The sequence below is a fragment of the Anomaloglossus baeobatrachus genome, chromosome 5, assembly GCF_048569485.1.
Source record: "Anomaloglossus baeobatrachus isolate aAnoBae1 chromosome 5, aAnoBae1.hap1, whole genome shotgun sequence".
Taxonomy (NCBI): Eukaryota; Metazoa; Chordata; class Amphibia; order Anura; family Aromobatidae; genus Anomaloglossus; species Anomaloglossus baeobatrachus.
Genome location: NC_134357.1, coordinates 586,144,845 through 586,161,814, shown reverse-complemented (window position 1 = coordinate 586,161,814; position 16,970 = coordinate 586,144,845). Strand labels below are relative to the sequence as shown.

General features: G+C 48.9%; 1 protein-coding gene across 1 annotated transcript in view; it reads right to left on the bottom strand.

Annotated features, from left to right (window-relative positions):
* LOC142313150 (uncharacterized) overlaps nt 1-16,970 on the bottom strand; it is a 219,894-nt gene that overhangs the window by 39,282 nt on the left and 163,642 nt on the right. The window contains 2 exon segments of the mRNA XM_075352139.1: nt 2,000-2,113; nt 2,302-2,419. Of these exon segments, the coding sequence (XP_075208254.1) occupies nt 2,000-2,113; nt 2,302-2,419 (232 nt within the window).

The following is a 16,970-nucleotide window of genomic DNA, read 5'->3' as shown; positions in this document are numbered from 1 at the left end:
GGGGCGGTTCGTTCGGCGTCACAACGGCATCACTAAGAGGCCGCCCAATAGCAGAGGAGGGGCAGAGATGAGCGGCCGGAACATGCCGCCCACCTCCTTCCTGACTCATTGCCGGTGGGCGCAGGTAAGGAAATGTTCGTCGCTCCTGCAGTGTCACACATAGTGATGTATGATGCCGCAGGAACGACGAACAACCAGCAGCATGCACCACCAACGATATTATGAAAAGGAGCGACGTGACAACGGTTAACGATTTTTGACGTTTTTGCGAACGTTGATCGTTACGCCTTTTAGTCACACACAACGATATCGCTAACGGCGCCGGATGTGCGTCACGAACACCGTGACCCCGACGATATAACGACAATGTGACTGCAGGATAATGAGGGATAGGAGGCTCCTATACTGTCCCTCACGCTAGGGGACCCTAAGCTATTTCTAACCTCTGGATTACCCCTGAAGATGGAGATGCCAGAGTCTCATGCCTTACTATTCTCCTGACCAGATCTAATCTGTTATCCACCCGGGGAAGGGACAGGAATATGATGGAAACATAGATTAAGACAGACGGGACACATTGAAAACTCACAGAAATAAACAGTGTGAGACTAAGGAAAAAAATCAAGAGCAGGAAGGCAGGAACAAAAATACAACAAGGGTTAACATCACAACAGCTAACAGCAGTAATGCACAACAACCACATGTAATGCGAGCGTCACACGAGACAATCTATCGCGCGATGCATCATCGGAGTCATGTTTTTCGTGACGCACATCCGGCATCTCTTGCGACGTCGTCTCGTGTGACACCTCCGAACGACGCTGACTCGTTCACAAATCGTGAGTCGTGTACTTGTCGTTTAATTTAAAAAAATCTTTTAATTTTAATGGCGCCGGTTGTTCATCGTACCCGGGGCAGCACACATCACTCCGTGTGACACCCCGGGAACAATGAACACAGCTTACCTGCGTCTCCCGCCGGCTATGCGGAAGGAAGGAGGTGGGCGGGATGTTTACGTCCCGCTCATCTCCACCCCTGCGCTTCTATTGGCCGGCGGCTGTGTGACGTCGCTGTGACGACGAACGTCCCTCCCCCTTCAGGAAGTGGATGTTCGCTGCCCACAGCGAGGTCGCTCATCAGGTAAGTACATTTGACGGGGGTTTAACGACTTTGTGCGACACGGGCAGCGATTTGCCCGTGACGCACAAACGACGGGGGCGGGTACGATTGCACGATAGATCGTACTGTGTGACGCCCGCATAAGTCTGGATCAGAACACCTCACCAGACTAGTATAGGTAAACTATAGCAGGCATTTATGAAATAGTCCAGCCAGCATATACAGAAGGGGAGGGAACGATACTTACTACTTTAGAGCATGTGATCAAAGACATTGTCAAAAAGGTCCTTAAGCAGTCCGATAATAGGCATATAAACACTGGGGCCGCTAGGAGAATGGAGGCCCTGTGAAATTGCTCAGTTTGCACTTTCTTTCCCCTAATGCCAGTCCTGCATGCCCGCCTGTCTTCTGGTCAGTTCATTTAGACTACTGTAATTAAGAGACCTTTGGTTACATCATGTCACATGTCTTTGCAGTCATCAAAGGTCCTTAAACAATCAATCTTAGAATACAACTGATGGGGACCCTAAGAAAGTGGGGTTCCTGAGAAATTGCACAGTTTGACTCTTCCCAACGCTGGCCCTGACTGTAACTAGGGCTTATTTTTGGAGGAGGGCTTATATTTCAAGCCTTCTCCAACAATCTGATAAAATTATGCTAGGTCTTATTTTCGGTGTAGGTCGTCTTTTCGAGTAAACAGGGTATTCATGAACCCTTTGTAGGTCTTTGAGTTGCCATCATAATAACATAGAGAAGGCACTAGAAACAAACAGCAGAAGAAGCAGAAGCAAAGAAAATACAGATAAAAAAAACAGAGCAGAAAGTCTAAAAATGTAAACACAAAATTAGTGTAGAAAGTACATGAATAGATATCTCTTACTGGATAGACCTTGAGGAAACACATCCTGAGGAACATCGGGATCTTCTTGTTTACAGTCCTGTGGGAGAAGAGGACGGGGACATCTCTCTGGTGTTGTCCTCTTACTGGATAGAACTGGTGGAGACACATCCTGAGGAACATCGGGATCTTCTTGTTTACAGTCCTGTGGGAGAAGAGGACGGGGACATCTCTCTGGTGTTGTCCTCTTACTGGATAGAACTGGAGGAGACACATACAGGGACTGAATTCATTCCTTACATACAGATAATTATAGGCCGTGTGTATTTAGTCCTGTCTATTACCTGGTGATGTGAGGGGCTGGGGAACCTCCATCATGACGTCCTTGTACAGATCTTTGTGTCCTTCTAAATACTCCCACTCCTCCATGGAGAAATAGACGGTGACGTCCTGACACCTTATAGGAACCTGACACATACAATGATACCGTCACCCCCGATCCCTTCATAGCGTTACTGTATAATGTCCCAGCATTCCCAGCAGTGTCACCTCTCCAGTCAGCAGCTCAATCATCTTGTAGGTGAGTTCTAGGATCTTCTGGTCCTTGATGTCCTCATGTATCGGGGGGTGAGGTGGAGGCCCCGTGATTGGGCTCAGGGGTCTTCCCCATCCCTCAGACACAGGGGCCTGACAGCGCTCATTAGAGGTCTTCTTCACTACTGTGTAATCCTGGTTATGGAGAGACACAGTAATAAATCTCACTCCAGACATTTCCAGAGTCCTCACCTCTCCAGTTCTGTCCATCTGTTATTCCCATAGATAAGAATGATGTAATGTGACGTCATCAGAATCTCTCACCTCTCCAGTAAGCCGGAAGAGGATCTCTAGTGTGAGGTGTAATAGCCTCTCCGCCATCTTCTCGCTGTCTCTGTCCATCCTTGATGGGTCAAGCAGAACAATTATATAGAAGATCTCCACTGAGAGGATCCGATATTGTATGGATCTGAATGAGAAGATAAGCCGGTGTAAGCACATATAAAATACAATTACTACAGTTGTGATATCGGTATGAAGCAATAATGCGAGCACTTCACACATCTAGAGGTCACAGAGAGGATTCCTACGTGTGATGAGCTTCTGTCATGAGAGTAAAGTAGCATAATTTTGGGGCTATTGAGATAAGGGATAGGGGGCGATTTACTTACCGTATTTTTCGGATTATAAGACGCACTTTTCCTCCCAAAAATTTGGGAGGAAAATGATAAGTGCGTCTTAAAATCCGAATATAGCTTACGGGGGGGCCGTAGTGTAAAGGGGTCACTGGAGGCGGGACAATATTGTGCTCCTGTGTGCGGCGCCCGGCGCGGCTCTGTGCGGTGGCTGACACGGCTCTGTGGGGCGGCCGGCGCGGCTCTGTGGGGCGGCCTGGCGCGGCTCTGTGCGGCGGTCGACACGGCTCTGTGGGGTGGCCGGCGCGGCTCTGTGCAGCGGACAGCGCAGATTTGTGCGGTGGCCGGCGCGGCTCCCTGTGCTGCCCGGCGCAGCTTCTTGTGCGGCTGCTCGGTGCTGCTCGGCGCTGCTCCCTGTGCGGCCACTCGGTGCTGCCCGGCTCCCTGTGCGACCGCTCGGTGCTACTCGGCGCGGCTCCCTGTGCGGCCGCTCGGTGCTGCCCGAAAAGGATCCCTGTGCAGCCGCTCGGTGCTGTCCGAAAAGGCTCCCTGTGCGGCCGCTCGGTGCTGCCCAGATTTTTCCTTTTTTTTTCTTTTTTTTAGCTCTAAATTTGGGGTGCGTCTTATAATCCGGTAGGTCTTATAAAACGAAAAATACGGTATATTTCTCACTAGCTATAGTACCCGGAATTACCCAGGATAGTAACTAAATCTCTCTCCAACTCTCCCTGGATGGGATACATATATATACTGTTATACTGTGTGTGTGTGTGTGTGTATATATATATTGTGATAACACGCTCGGGGATCGCCTTTGCTGGGTTCAAAGGGCACGTATTCACCTCAGGCAGACAGCCGAATTACAGGTGTAACTGATGCTGGGTCAGGTTTATTGCAGTGAAACATAAACAAAAAAAAACCACCAACAAAATAAATCCTTGCCCGTCCGGCGTTAACTATACAGGATGATATCCTAACTACCAACTGGAGGGCTTCTCCCTTCCAGCTAAACCTTACAAACATCAAGCACTGCTCCCACTCACAAGTATCTCCTACACAGACAGGCTTACTGGATGGAGACCTTCCCCAACTTCCCAGACTCCTTTTACATCCGTCCTTCACCTCCCATTAATCCATTAGTAGCCAGGTGATCCTTACCAGGCTAAGTCACATAGGACCGATACCGGGGTGAGATATACCTGCCCTCATCCACTAATCACACATGAGTCTCACATATCCCCCCCTCTGCTCAGACCACCTCGGCTGAGCATCGACACCCACAAAACAGTGCACACGAGACAGGGCATTAGCAATCCCCATCCGCACCCCAGGGCGGTGTTCCACTGTAAACCGGTAGGCCTGAAGGGCAAGGAACCACCGGGTCACTCGGCCATTCCGTTCCCTATTCAAGTGCATCCACTTGAGAGGGGCATGGTCAGTGATCTGCCGCAACTTCCTTCCAACCAAGTAATATTTGAGGAACTCTAGAGCCCACTTGATGGTTAAGCATTCTTCCACTATTGCATAGTTTCGTTCATGCTTATTTAGTTTCCGACTAAGATAAAGGACTGGATGTTCCTCTCCGTCCTTCAGTTGTGACAATACGGCCCCTATACCGGCGTCAGAAGTGTCCGTTTGGACCACAAACTCGCTGCGGAAGTCAGGAGTCACTAGCACAGGTTGAGAGCAAAGAGCTAATTTTAAGTTATGGAAGGCTTCTTCAGCTGCCGAGGTCCATTTGATCATGACAGAGTCTTTCCATAGTTTCATAGTTTTTAAGGTTGAAGGGAGACTCTAAGTCCATCTAGTTCAACCCGTAGCCTAACATGTTGATCCAGAGGAAGGCAAAAAAAAAACCAATGTGTCAAATAAGCTCCAATGGGGAAAAAAATTCCTTCCTGACTCCACATACGGCAATCAGACTAGTTCCCTGGATCAACACCCTGTCATAAAATCTAATATACATAACTGGTAATATTATATTTTTCAAGAAATGCGTTCAGGCTCTGCTTAAATTTTACTAGTGAATCCCTCATTACAACATCATACGGCAGAGAGCTCCATAGTCTCACTGCTCGTACAGTAAAGAATCCTCATCTGTGATTATGATTAAACATTCTTTCCTCAAGACGTAGCGGATGCCCCCGTGTTCCAGTCGCAGGCCTAGGTGTAAAGAGATCTTTGGAAAGGTCTCTGTACTGTCCCCTCATAAATTTATACATTGTGATTAGATCCCCCTAAGCCTTTGTTTTTCCTAACTAACTAACCCCAAGTTTAATAACCTGTCTTGGTATTGCAGCCCCCCCATTCCTCTAATAATCTAGGTAGCTCTTCTATCTACCTGTAAGATTATGCTATTTATAACCTTCTATACTTTTACTAACAAGAAATGCATCCATTCCTCTCTTAAATTCATTCAGTGAGTTGGCCATCACCATTTCCTCAGGAAGAGAGTTCTTCCCTTTGGTAAGATCAGCCAGGGGAACAGCGGTAGCTGCAAAATTGGGAATGAACCGTTGGTAATAGCCGGCTATTCCCAAAAAAAGCTCTCACCTGCTTCTTGTTGACTGGTTGCATCCAGTTCTGAATGGCTTGTATCTTGTCAATCTGGGGCTTAACGATTCCCCTCCCAATTATGTATCCCAAATACCGGGCTTCTTCCAGCCCGATATGACATTTCTTGGAGTTTGCTGTTAGACCCGCCTCCCGCAGGTCCTCAATCACGGCCTGTAGTTTCTGGAGGTGTGTCTCCTAGTCCAGGCTGTATATGACGATGTCATCCAAATACGCAGAAGCGTACTGCCTATGGGGCCTCAGGACTCGGTCCATCAACCTTTGAAAGGTTGCCGGTGCCCCATGAAGTCCAAACGGCATATACACATACTAATATAAACCTTCCGGTGTAGAAAACGCAGTTTTCTCTTTAGCGGCCTCCGTTAGCAGGATCTGCCAATAGCCCTTCGTTAAGTTTACGGTCGTGATATACCGGGCTTTTCCAAGCCGATCTATTAATTCGTCGACAGCGTCTCCGCAATCCCGACCTTCGGTATGGTCTGCTTGCAGACCGGAAGAGCCAGACCTGCTGACAGAGCTGGACGGTCCTTCCAGGGTTTTATCAGATTCACGTGATAAATCTGTTCAGGCTTCCTTTTACCAGCCTGGTACATTTTGTAGTTTACTTCACCCACCCGTTCCATAATTTCAAAGTGGCCTTGCCACTTTTCCAGGAATTTGCTTTCCGCCGTGGGGACCAGGATCAACACTAGAGATGAGCGAACCGGTCCCGGTTCGGCTCGAGGACGGTTCGCCGAACGGAGGTCCCGTTCGAGTTCGGTTCGTCGAACGTTCGACGAACCGAACTCGAACCGCATAGGAAACAATGGCAGGCATACACAAACACATAAAAACACCTAGAAAACACCCTCAAAGGTGTCCAAAAGGTGACAAACAACTCACAACACAACACAAACACATGGGAAAGTGACAAGGACATATACTCACGCGAAAACAAAAGAGCAGGACAAGGAAAAAGTGGAGGACACACAGATATAGGCATGGCATGCCCTTCTAAAATCATGTAAAACACCGCAAGGTGACTCCAAGCGGAGTCTCCCTTTTTTCCAAAAATTGGGCCCCACACACACCCACCCCTTCAGTGGCAGCAGTTGTGCCCCAGTCGTACAATTCACAGTTACATTCAAGCACATTCAAAAATAAGCCATACTTAACCGTCCCCAGGATGACTCCGGGGTAGGTAGCAAAGTCTTTCCTGATCCCAGCTCTGTTCATCTTGGATCATTTTTAAAAAACACAGCAATCAAGGGTTACTCCAAGCGGAGTCTCCCTTTTTTCCAAAAATTGTGCCCCACACACACCCACCCATTCAGTGGCAGCAATTGTGCCCTAGTTGTACACTTCACAGCTAGATTTGCATCAAGCACATTCAAAAATACGCCATTCTTAACCGTCCTCAGGATGACACCGGGGTAGGTAGCAAAGTCTTTGCTGAACCATGACTTGTTCATCTTGGCTCCTTTTAAAAAACACAGCAATCAAGGGTTACTCCAAGCGGAGTCTCCCTTTTTTCCAAAAATTGGGCCCCACACACACCCACCCATTCAGTGGCAGCACTTGTGCCCTAGTTATACACTTCACAGCTAGATTTGCATCAAGCACATTCAAAAATAAGCCATAATTAACCGTCCCCAGGATGACTCCGGGGTAGGTAGCAAAGTCTTTCCTGATCCCAGCTCTGTTTATCTTGGCTTCTTTTAAAAACAATGTAAGCAAGGGTTACCCCAAGCGGAGTCTCCCTTTTTTCCACAAATTGGGCCCCACACAGACACCTTATCAGTGGCAGCACTTGTGCCCTAGTTGCAAACAGGATGTTTTGATTTGCATCAAGCACATTCCAAATCCACAAGCATTTACTCTCCCCAGGATGACACAGGGGTAGTAAATTCCTTCTGGATCCATGACTTGTTCATTTTGATGAACGTCAGTCTCTCCACATTGTCACTGGACAGATGCGTGCGCTTATCTGTCAGCACACACCCAGCAGCACTGAAGACACGTTCAGAGACAACGCTGGCAGCTGGACACGACAAAATCTCCAAGGCGTAAGTTGAGAGCTCTGGCCATTTTTCTAGATTTGAAGCCCAAAAGGAGCAAGGCTCCATTTGCAAAGTCATGGCATTGATGTTCATTTGGAGATACTCCTGTATCATCCTCTCCAGCCGTTGACTATGTGTCAGACTTGTTGTCTCTGGTGGCCTTGCAAAGGAGGGTCTAAAAAAATTATGAAAAGATTCAATAAAATTGCTGTTACCAGCACCAGATACGGTCCTACTGGTACGGGTAGACTGTTGAAGATGACGAGACCGTCCCATGTTTGTCAAGTTACAACTGGGAGAATCACTCCCTGCACCTGCACGGTTGTTTGGTGGAAAAGCCGAGCTAAGATCGAGTAACAGCTTCTGCTGATACTCCTGCATACGTGCGTCCCTTTCTATGGCTGGAATTATGTCACAAAATTTGGACTTGTACCGGGGATCTAATAGTGTGGCAATCCAGTAGTCATCATCACTTCTAATTTTGACAATACGAGGGTCATGTTGGAGGTAGTGCAACAAGAAGGCACTCATGTGTCTTGCGCAGCCATGTGGACCAAGTCCACGCTGTGTTTGTGGCATAGAGGTGCTAACCGTTTTTTCTTCCTCTGACATCTCCCCCCAACCTCTTTCAACAGAAATTTGACCAAGGTCTCCCTCATCCGCTGAGTCTTCCATGTCCATGGACAGTTCGTCCTCCATTTCTTCATGTTCTCCTGCACCTTCCTCAACATTTAGCCTGCTACCATGCGCCCTTGTTGATCCCTGTCCCCCATGGTCCCATGCCTGCCGCGTTGGTGATGATGAACGTCTGGACCTTGGTGATGTTGTTGTGTCTTGCGCATATGAATCCTCCTGTAGTTCCTCCCCTTCCTGTTGTCCCACCCCCTGACTCCGAATAGTGTTTAGCGTGTGCTCCAGCATGTAAATGACTGGAATTGTCATGCTGATAATGGCATTGTCAGCGCTAAACATATTCGTCGCCATGTCGAAACTGCAGAAGGGTGCATAGGTCCTTGATCTGAGACCACTCCATCAGGGTGATCTGCCCCACCTCTGCATCTCGTTGGCCCAGGCTATACGTCATGACGTATTGCACCAGGGCTCGGCGGTGCTGCCACAGTCGCTGTAACATGTGGAGAGTTGAATTCCAGCGTGTCGCCACATCGCATTTCAGGCGATGAACCGGCAGGCCGAAAGACTTCTGGAGCGATGCAAGTCGCTCAGCTGCGGCGCTTGAACGGCGGAAGTGAGCAGACAGTTTTCGTGCCCTGTTCAGAAGGCCATCTAGGCCGGGATAGTGTGTTAAAAATTGCTGGACGACAAGGTTCAACACGTGAGCCATACAAGGTACGTGTGTCACCTTGCCCAGGTGAAGGGCCGCACCCAGGTTTGCAGCATTGTCGCACACGGCCTTACCAGGCTGCAGGTTGAGTGGAGACAACCATTTATTAAACTCGGACCGCAGAGCTGACCACAACTCCTCAGCTGTGTGACTCTTATTCCCAAGACATGTCAAGCTAAAGACCGCCTGATGCCGTTGCGCTCTGCTGCCAGCATAGTAATGAGGGGTGCGTGATTCCTTCTGCGCAGTGAGAACGCTGGTGGCCTGACCAGGCAGGCTTGGGGCGGAGGTGGAGGACCCAGATGAGGTGGAGGAGGCAGAAGCAGTGGCGGAACTTGGACAGACAGAGGATTGACACACAAGTCGTGGGGACGGCAAGACTTGTGCAGCAGACCCTTCACCATCTATCACCATAGTTACCCAGTGCCCAGTCAGCGACATGTAACGTCCCTGTCCATGCTTACTGGTCCAAATATCGGTGGTGAAATGCACCCGTTCACACACAGAGTTTCTCAAGGAAGCGGTGATGTTGTGTGCGACATGCTGGTGTAGCGCGGGCACACCTTTCTTAGAGAAGTAGTGGCGACTAGGCATATGGTACTGGGGCATAGCGACAGACATAAGGTCTCTAAAATCCTGTGTGTCCACTAGGCGGAAAGGCAGCATTTCGGTAGCCAAGAGCTTACAGAGGGATAGAGTCAACCTCTTAGCTTTGTCATGGGTCGCAGGAAGTGGCCTTTTATTTGACCACATCTGAGGGACAGAGATCTGGCTGCTGTGTGTAGACGGTGTTGAGTAGGGTGTCCCTGGAAAAATGCAGGTTTGTGAGGAAAGTGCAGGCGGAGACATGATGTTGCCTTCATCCAACGTTGGTGCTATCGATGTCTGAGAGAGCTGTACACACTCACTTGTTTCCCCTTCCAAACCATCTGACGACCTACCAAGCAAACTGCCTGTTGCGGTTACAGTGGTGGAAGTTGTGCGTGGAAAAACAGGTGTGACAGCTGTCCCCACAGTCCTAGAAGATGAAGAGCGCGCGGATGCACTGGAAGGGGCAGGCGGTGGATGGGCCGCTCCGCTAGGCCGCATTGCAGCACGGTGAGCTTCCCACCGGGACATATGATATTTATTCATGTGACGATTCATGGAAGAAGTTGTCAAACTGCTGAGGTTTTGACCTCTACTAAGAGAACCATGACAAATTTTACAGATCACATAATTTGGGCGATCTTTTGCTATGTCAAAAAAGGACCAGGCTAGGCAAGGCTTAGAGGGCATGCGACCTGTTGATCCACCCCGACTAGTGCTCAGAGGCAGAGTGGTGGCTGAGGATGCAGTTGTAGACGTGCTACCAGTACTCCGACTCTGTCCAGGAAGGCGCAAGGTAACTTCGTCATCAGTTGCATCCTCCTCCACCACCTCTGTTGACCTCCTCGAGTGCCTGACTGTGGGTTGACAGTAGGTGGGATCTAGAACTTCATCATCAATTGTTGTGTTTGCACTCCCCTCACCCTCAGACCGAGCCTCTTCTTGCCCTGACCGAATATTTAAGTTGTCATCCCAATCGGGTATCTGCGTCTCATCTTCATCAGTATGTTCCTCATTGTCTATAACCACAGGTGTTACAGTTTGTGACAAAGGGTCAACATTATGCTCAGAAACTTGGTCCGCACGGCCTGAATCAGAGGTTCTGGGCATCACTGCAGACCATTTCCTGTTCTGTACTCACTGTAGCTTGGGAGCAGACCTCTGATTCCCAGGCTATAGTGTGACTGAACAGCTCTGCAGACTCAGCCATCTCAGTTCCACCATACTGTGCAGGGCTGATGGAGACTTCAGAGCTGGGAGAAAGCAAGTTTGATTGGGATGACAACTCAGAGGACTGGTGTTTTTTGGATGCGGTACTTGAAGAGGCTGAGAGGGCACTTGTTGGACCACTTGAGATCCATTCAAGCATTTTCCGTTTTTGGCCATCATCTACCTTTGTTCCTGTTGTTCGTGTCCGTAAAAAAGGGAGCACATCGGATTGTCCACGGTAAGTAGTAGACATCTTACTTTTGCTGGTAGATGGTCTATCTTCAGCAGATGATAATGGAGCTTTGCCACCTTCCCCACGGACAAACCCTTTTTTTCCCTTTTCCACCATGCCTCTTCCCCTTTCCACCAGCATCTGTCATTTTGCCACTCATGTTGATTGCGACAAGATTGTGCACTTAAAATGTGGTAGTAAAAATTGAGAGGTGGTGTAGATTGCAGCGGTGGTCTAGCTTTATTAACAGCAGAATAATAAAGAATAAATATCCCTGACAATGCAACTACGGCCCTTAAACTGGCAGCATAAATTGCTAGTATAATGGCTTAGTAACTATCAGTTTGAGTGTGCAATGCAGGCAGACGTGCTGCAAATATCTGTGCACTAGTGGGACTATACAAAAGTCCAATAGCCACGTTTAGGATGCCACTAGGTACACTCAGTGTTTGCTAGTATAATGGCTTAGTAACTATCAGTTTGAGTGTGCAATGCAGGCAGACGTGCTGCAAATATCTTTGCACTAGTGGGACTATACAAAAGTCCAATAGCCACGTTTAGGATGCCACTAAGTTCACTCAGTGTTTGCTAGTATAATGGCTTAGTTATAATGAGTTGGAGTGTGCAGAGGACAGGAGGGTACAGTGCCAGGATTGTGGGGCTCTGGGTAGAGGAATGGAAGCCTGCCTTTCTATTCCCTCCTAATGGGGAAATGCAGCGAGGAAATCCCTGACCTTAGCTACACAGACGCTGTCTCTGTTTTCAGGACCTGTCACCTATGGCTCTGACCCTGCCGGTACGAGCCCTTAAAAGGACTGATAGAAAGTGCTCTCCCTAAGCTGTCCAGCGCTGTGTATGGAGTGCATACAGCTGTATCGGCGATAGGACTCAGGACGGAGCTGCGCCAGTGATGTCTGACACCAAGGACGCAGAAGGCAGATAATGGCGTGCTGGAGGAAAATATTCGGTTTTATAATGCAGGGACATGTGACATGGACATCCTATCACACATGCCGTTGCTTCTCTGGCTAAAAGTCCACTTAGCTGTGTGTGTGTCTGGGATTGGCTGCCATAATGGCCCTCCCCACTACACGCGCGCACTTAGGGAAGGAAGACAAGGAAAAAAAAAAAAAAAACAGCAGTGATCTGAAGGCGCTGTTCCCGCACACTATACACTGAAATTTCATAATAGTGTGAGTTAAAAGAAAAGTTCGCTCCTGTGTAAAATCAAATGATAAAATACTGTAAGTGCAGTGTGATGGCCACACTCACCTGATCCCGTTGTACATCAGGTACAACACTGGGGAAATAGCCGAAGGGAAATCCAGGGTATACCCTGATGACATCAGCGGAGATTCCGTCCTCTTCAGCCCGTGAGACTTCCAGCTCGGGCGGCCGCTCACACGATCGAGAACCCACGTGGAGAGCACAGCCGCCTGGCCAGCGCTAAGCCTACCTGAGGAAGGGGGAGCTTTTTATCCCCGAAACGCGTTGTGGCTTATTATTTTGCAAATAAAAACTCTGGATTAATATTATCATCTACATGAACTTTCTTAGCAGCGCAGCCGACACCGTGATTTTTCTACATTGTCCCCAAATAATAGTGTGAGTCACAGAGTGACTTACACTATTACAGTGGAAAGCCAGCTAGGAATTAGCTGTTTTTTTGCTGCTAGAACTGTTCTCGAACGTTTCTAGAACTATCGAGCTTTTGCAAAAAGCTCGAGTTCTAGTTCTATCTAGAACAGGCCCCAAAATCACTCGAGCCTAGAACTGGAGAACCTCGAACCGCGAACCGCGCTCAACTCTAATCAACACCCTATGTCCGGGCGCCAAAGTACAGATCTTGGCCCCCCTATCAAAAATCCTTTTCTGTGCTCCCTGAGCCTGTATCATATGCTCTTTAACGATGGGCATCACCGCCGCAATACGGTCCTGCATTTGGGTTACATGGTCTATTACGCTTTTGAACGGGGTGATCTGTCCCTCCCAGGTTTCCTTAGCGACATCCAACAGTCCACGGGGACGTTGGGCATACAGAAGCTCGAAAGGCGAGAACCCGGTGGAAGACTGGGGCACCTCCCGGATGACAAAAAGCAAATACGGGAGTAAGTAGTTCCAGTTATTCCCGTCCTTGTCTATCACCTTTCGGAGCATCTGTTTCAAGGTTTTGTTAAACCGTTTGACTAGTCCATCCGTTTGAGGGTGATACACGGAGGTGCGTAACTGTGCTATTTGTAACAGCCTGCAGAGCTCTTTCATTACTTTGGACATAAAGGGGGTTCCTTGGTCTGTGAGTATTTGTTTTGGAACACCAACCCGACTAAACACATGGACCAGCTCCTTGGCAATGGTCTTGGTGGCCATGTTACGTAAAGGGATAGCCTCGGGGTAACGTGTGGCATAATCCAAGATGACAAGGATGTGCTGGTGTCCTCGTGCAGACTTGGGGAGGGGTCCCACTAGATCCATCCCAATCCTCTCAAACGGGATCTCGATGATGGGCAGATGTACTAAGGGGCTACAGAAACGGGGCCTAGGGGCAGAGATTTGGCAGTCAGGACAAGACTCGCAATAGGTGCGAATATCGTGATGCATGCCTGGCCAAACAAAACAGTGTAATATCCTTTCGGTGGTTTTTTGGACCCCAGGTGACCCCCCCATCACATGTCCGTGTGCCAGGTCCAGCACTCTCTGCCTGTAGGATTTTGGCACAACCAATCGTTGCACTGTGTCGTCCCCCTTCTTCTCTATCTGATAGAGAAAATCATTCTCCAGGGCCATGTAGGGGTAAGCCAGCCTAGTACCTGCATCCACCTGCACTCCGTTTATCATTTTAACATTTTTTTATAGCCTGAGAAAGGGTAGAATCTCTCATTTGCTCGCTTTGGAAGTCATCTTTCAGGACTTCCGAATTGAGCCAACCAGAAGGTTGACGGCCGTCCACGTCTACCTCTGCCCTGGGTTCATCGGTATCACCGCCAGAACTGGAAATGGGAACTTGAGGTTGTTCTCAGTGGATTGCTTCTCTGAATCCTCTTGTAGGGCATCCTCCAGTGGCTCCGGGCCCACACAAGGTGTGGGAGAAGGACCATCTGTGCGGCTACCCTGGGGTACTAATTGGTTCTCCCACAACTGCCAAAAGTGAGGAAAATCCCTGCCCAAAATGATATCATGTAATAATGCTGGGACTAGTCCCACCTTATGATGCACAGACCCATAGGGCATAGTAATGCAGGAGACCGTTGTGAGGTACGAGCAGGTGTCTCCATGCACACATGTCACAGAAAATGTATCTGACGGTCCCATCGCGACTGCCACCAGACTGGCCTTTACCAGAGTCAATACACTTTCTGATTCTAACAGTGCAACAACAGTATTGCCATCAATGGACACTTCACACAGGTGTTTCTCCAGATCGCCTGGACATGCCGCAATACACACTACCCGATCAACCATAGCCATGCGTTTTTCAAAGTCTGTGACATCGCACTGCATCGGTTCTGTAGTTACTGGACAGTTTGCAGCAATGTGGCCCACCTCCAGGCAGCGGAAACACCTCACGGGCCCCTTGCTAAGACCATAGTGTGGCACCTTAGGCCTCACAGGGCCAGCAGTCCTGTTTTCCTCCTCCACTGCCTTAGAACTTTTTCCTCCTCCCCTAGACCCTGGAAAAGTCTTACCAGATCCTCGTCGATAAGGGGAAGAGGGAGGATGTGTAGCATTGTCCATAAGTCCTTTTGTCAAAGAATAACGCTCCACTATATCCACTAGCTGATCCGCTGTCGTGGGGTTTCCATTGCTCACCCATTTTCTCAGAGGTGGCGGTAGAGCTCTTAGGTATTTATCAAGGACAATTCTTTGTATCATCTCTGGCGCCGTCAAAACCTCAGGCTGCAGCTATTTCTTGGTCAAGTGAATAAGGTCGAACATCTGTGACCACGGTGGTTTATCGGGCTGATAAGTCCATTGATGAACTCTCTGTGCTCGCACGGCCGTCGTCACTCCCAGCCGGGCCAGGATCTCGGCTTTTAGTTTATCAAAGTCGTGCGCTGCTTCAGGCTCAAGATGAAAATAGGCTTTTTGGGTCTCAGCTGCCAGAAACGGGGCAAGTAAGCCGGCCCATCGCTCCTTTGGCCACTTTTCCCGCTCCGCCGTCCGTTCGAAGGTGGTCAGGTAAGCTTCCACATCATCCTCTGTGGTCAGTTTCTGCCAGTACCTATTCACATGAATCACCCTCTGGTCAGCCTCCGCATTTAACCTCAGGTACGGTTGCCAGATGCTGCGCCACCTGCTGCAAAAGTTGGCGGTCTCTAACCGTCGTTTCCACCAGTTCCTTCAACTGTGCCGACATCAAGCGATTAGCTTCTTGCTGCACAGCTGCGGATTGTACCGGCGCTTTCACCACGTCACCCATTATAATGCGTTTTAACATGCTGCCCGCATTCTCCACCACAATGTGATAACACGCTCGGGGATCGCCTTTGCTGGGTTCCAAGGGCACGTATTCACCTCAGGCAGACAGCCGAATTCCAGGTGTAACGGACGCTGGGTCAGGTTTATTGCAGTGAAACATAAACAAAAAAAAACACCAACAAAATAAATCCTTGCCTGTCCAGCGCTAACTATACAGGATGATATCCTAACTACCAACTGGAGGGCTTCTCCCTTCCAGCTAAACCTTACAAACATCAAGCACTGCTCCCACTCACAAGTATCACCTACACAGACAGGCCACAGTGCATTTTTCGCGGCATTTTTGCGCAGTTTTCGGGTGCGTTTTTGCTCAGAAAACTGCATGACTTTGCTTCCCCAGCAAAGTCTATGAGTTTTCATTTTTGCTGTCTGCACACAGCGTTTCTTTTCAGCTGCGTTTTTGTGGTGCTACAAAAACGCAGCATGTCACTTATTCCCGCATTTTTCACTGCGCTTTTCATCCATTGAGTGCAATGGGATGTTGAAAGACGCAATGAGAAACGCAAATAGGTGCGTTTTGGTGCGTTTCTAAGACCAAAAACGCAGCTATAAAACGCAGGAGGTGGGTAGTAAAGTGACATGTACAGGAAGAGGATTCCTTCTGTCAGTAAACACAGAAGCGTGAATCCTCCCGGAACCGTCACCGCCGCTTCCACCTCCGGTCCTGTGCATGTCAGCTGCCGTGCGGCGTCATGTACGGGCAGGAGGTGGAAGCGGCTGCGAAATCAAAAGTGAACAGTAAAAAAAAAAAAATGTCCTACTCACCTGTCTGTAGGGTCCCGGTGCCATGCCCGCTCCCAGCGCCTCCTCCCGGTACCGCCACTCCGGGTGTGTGCAGTCTCCCCGGGTACGTATGCCTGCAGGATGCAGGACCTGGCGATGGATCACCTGATGCAGTCACCTGACACATCAGCTGATCGTAAGTCTCGGGGTGACGCCAGCGGCCGGCCGGTTTAACCTATCAGCGGATGAGTCAGGAGACTTCATCCCTGATTACCGGCAGCTGCTGCAGCGATCGGACGGGACTAGACTCCGCTTCAGGAGCTGCCGGTAATCAGCACATAAGTGAGTATTTTTTTTTTTATTTTTTGCACCGATGCATCAGCTGATTGTATAAACGGCTTTTATACAATCAGCTGATGTGTGATGTAATTCAGGCACTTGAACCTTACACATCATCTGATCGCTTTGCCTTCCAGCAAACCGATCAGATGATATTGTATACGGATTGGACGGCGTGGGACCCTTGACCCAGAATTACTGCGGAGGGGGGTTCTTTATTTTAATAAAGATGGAGTCACTAATTGTGTTGTGTTTTATTTTTAATAAAAATATTTTTCTGTGTGGTGTTTTTTTTTATCTTTACTAGAAATTCATGGTGGCC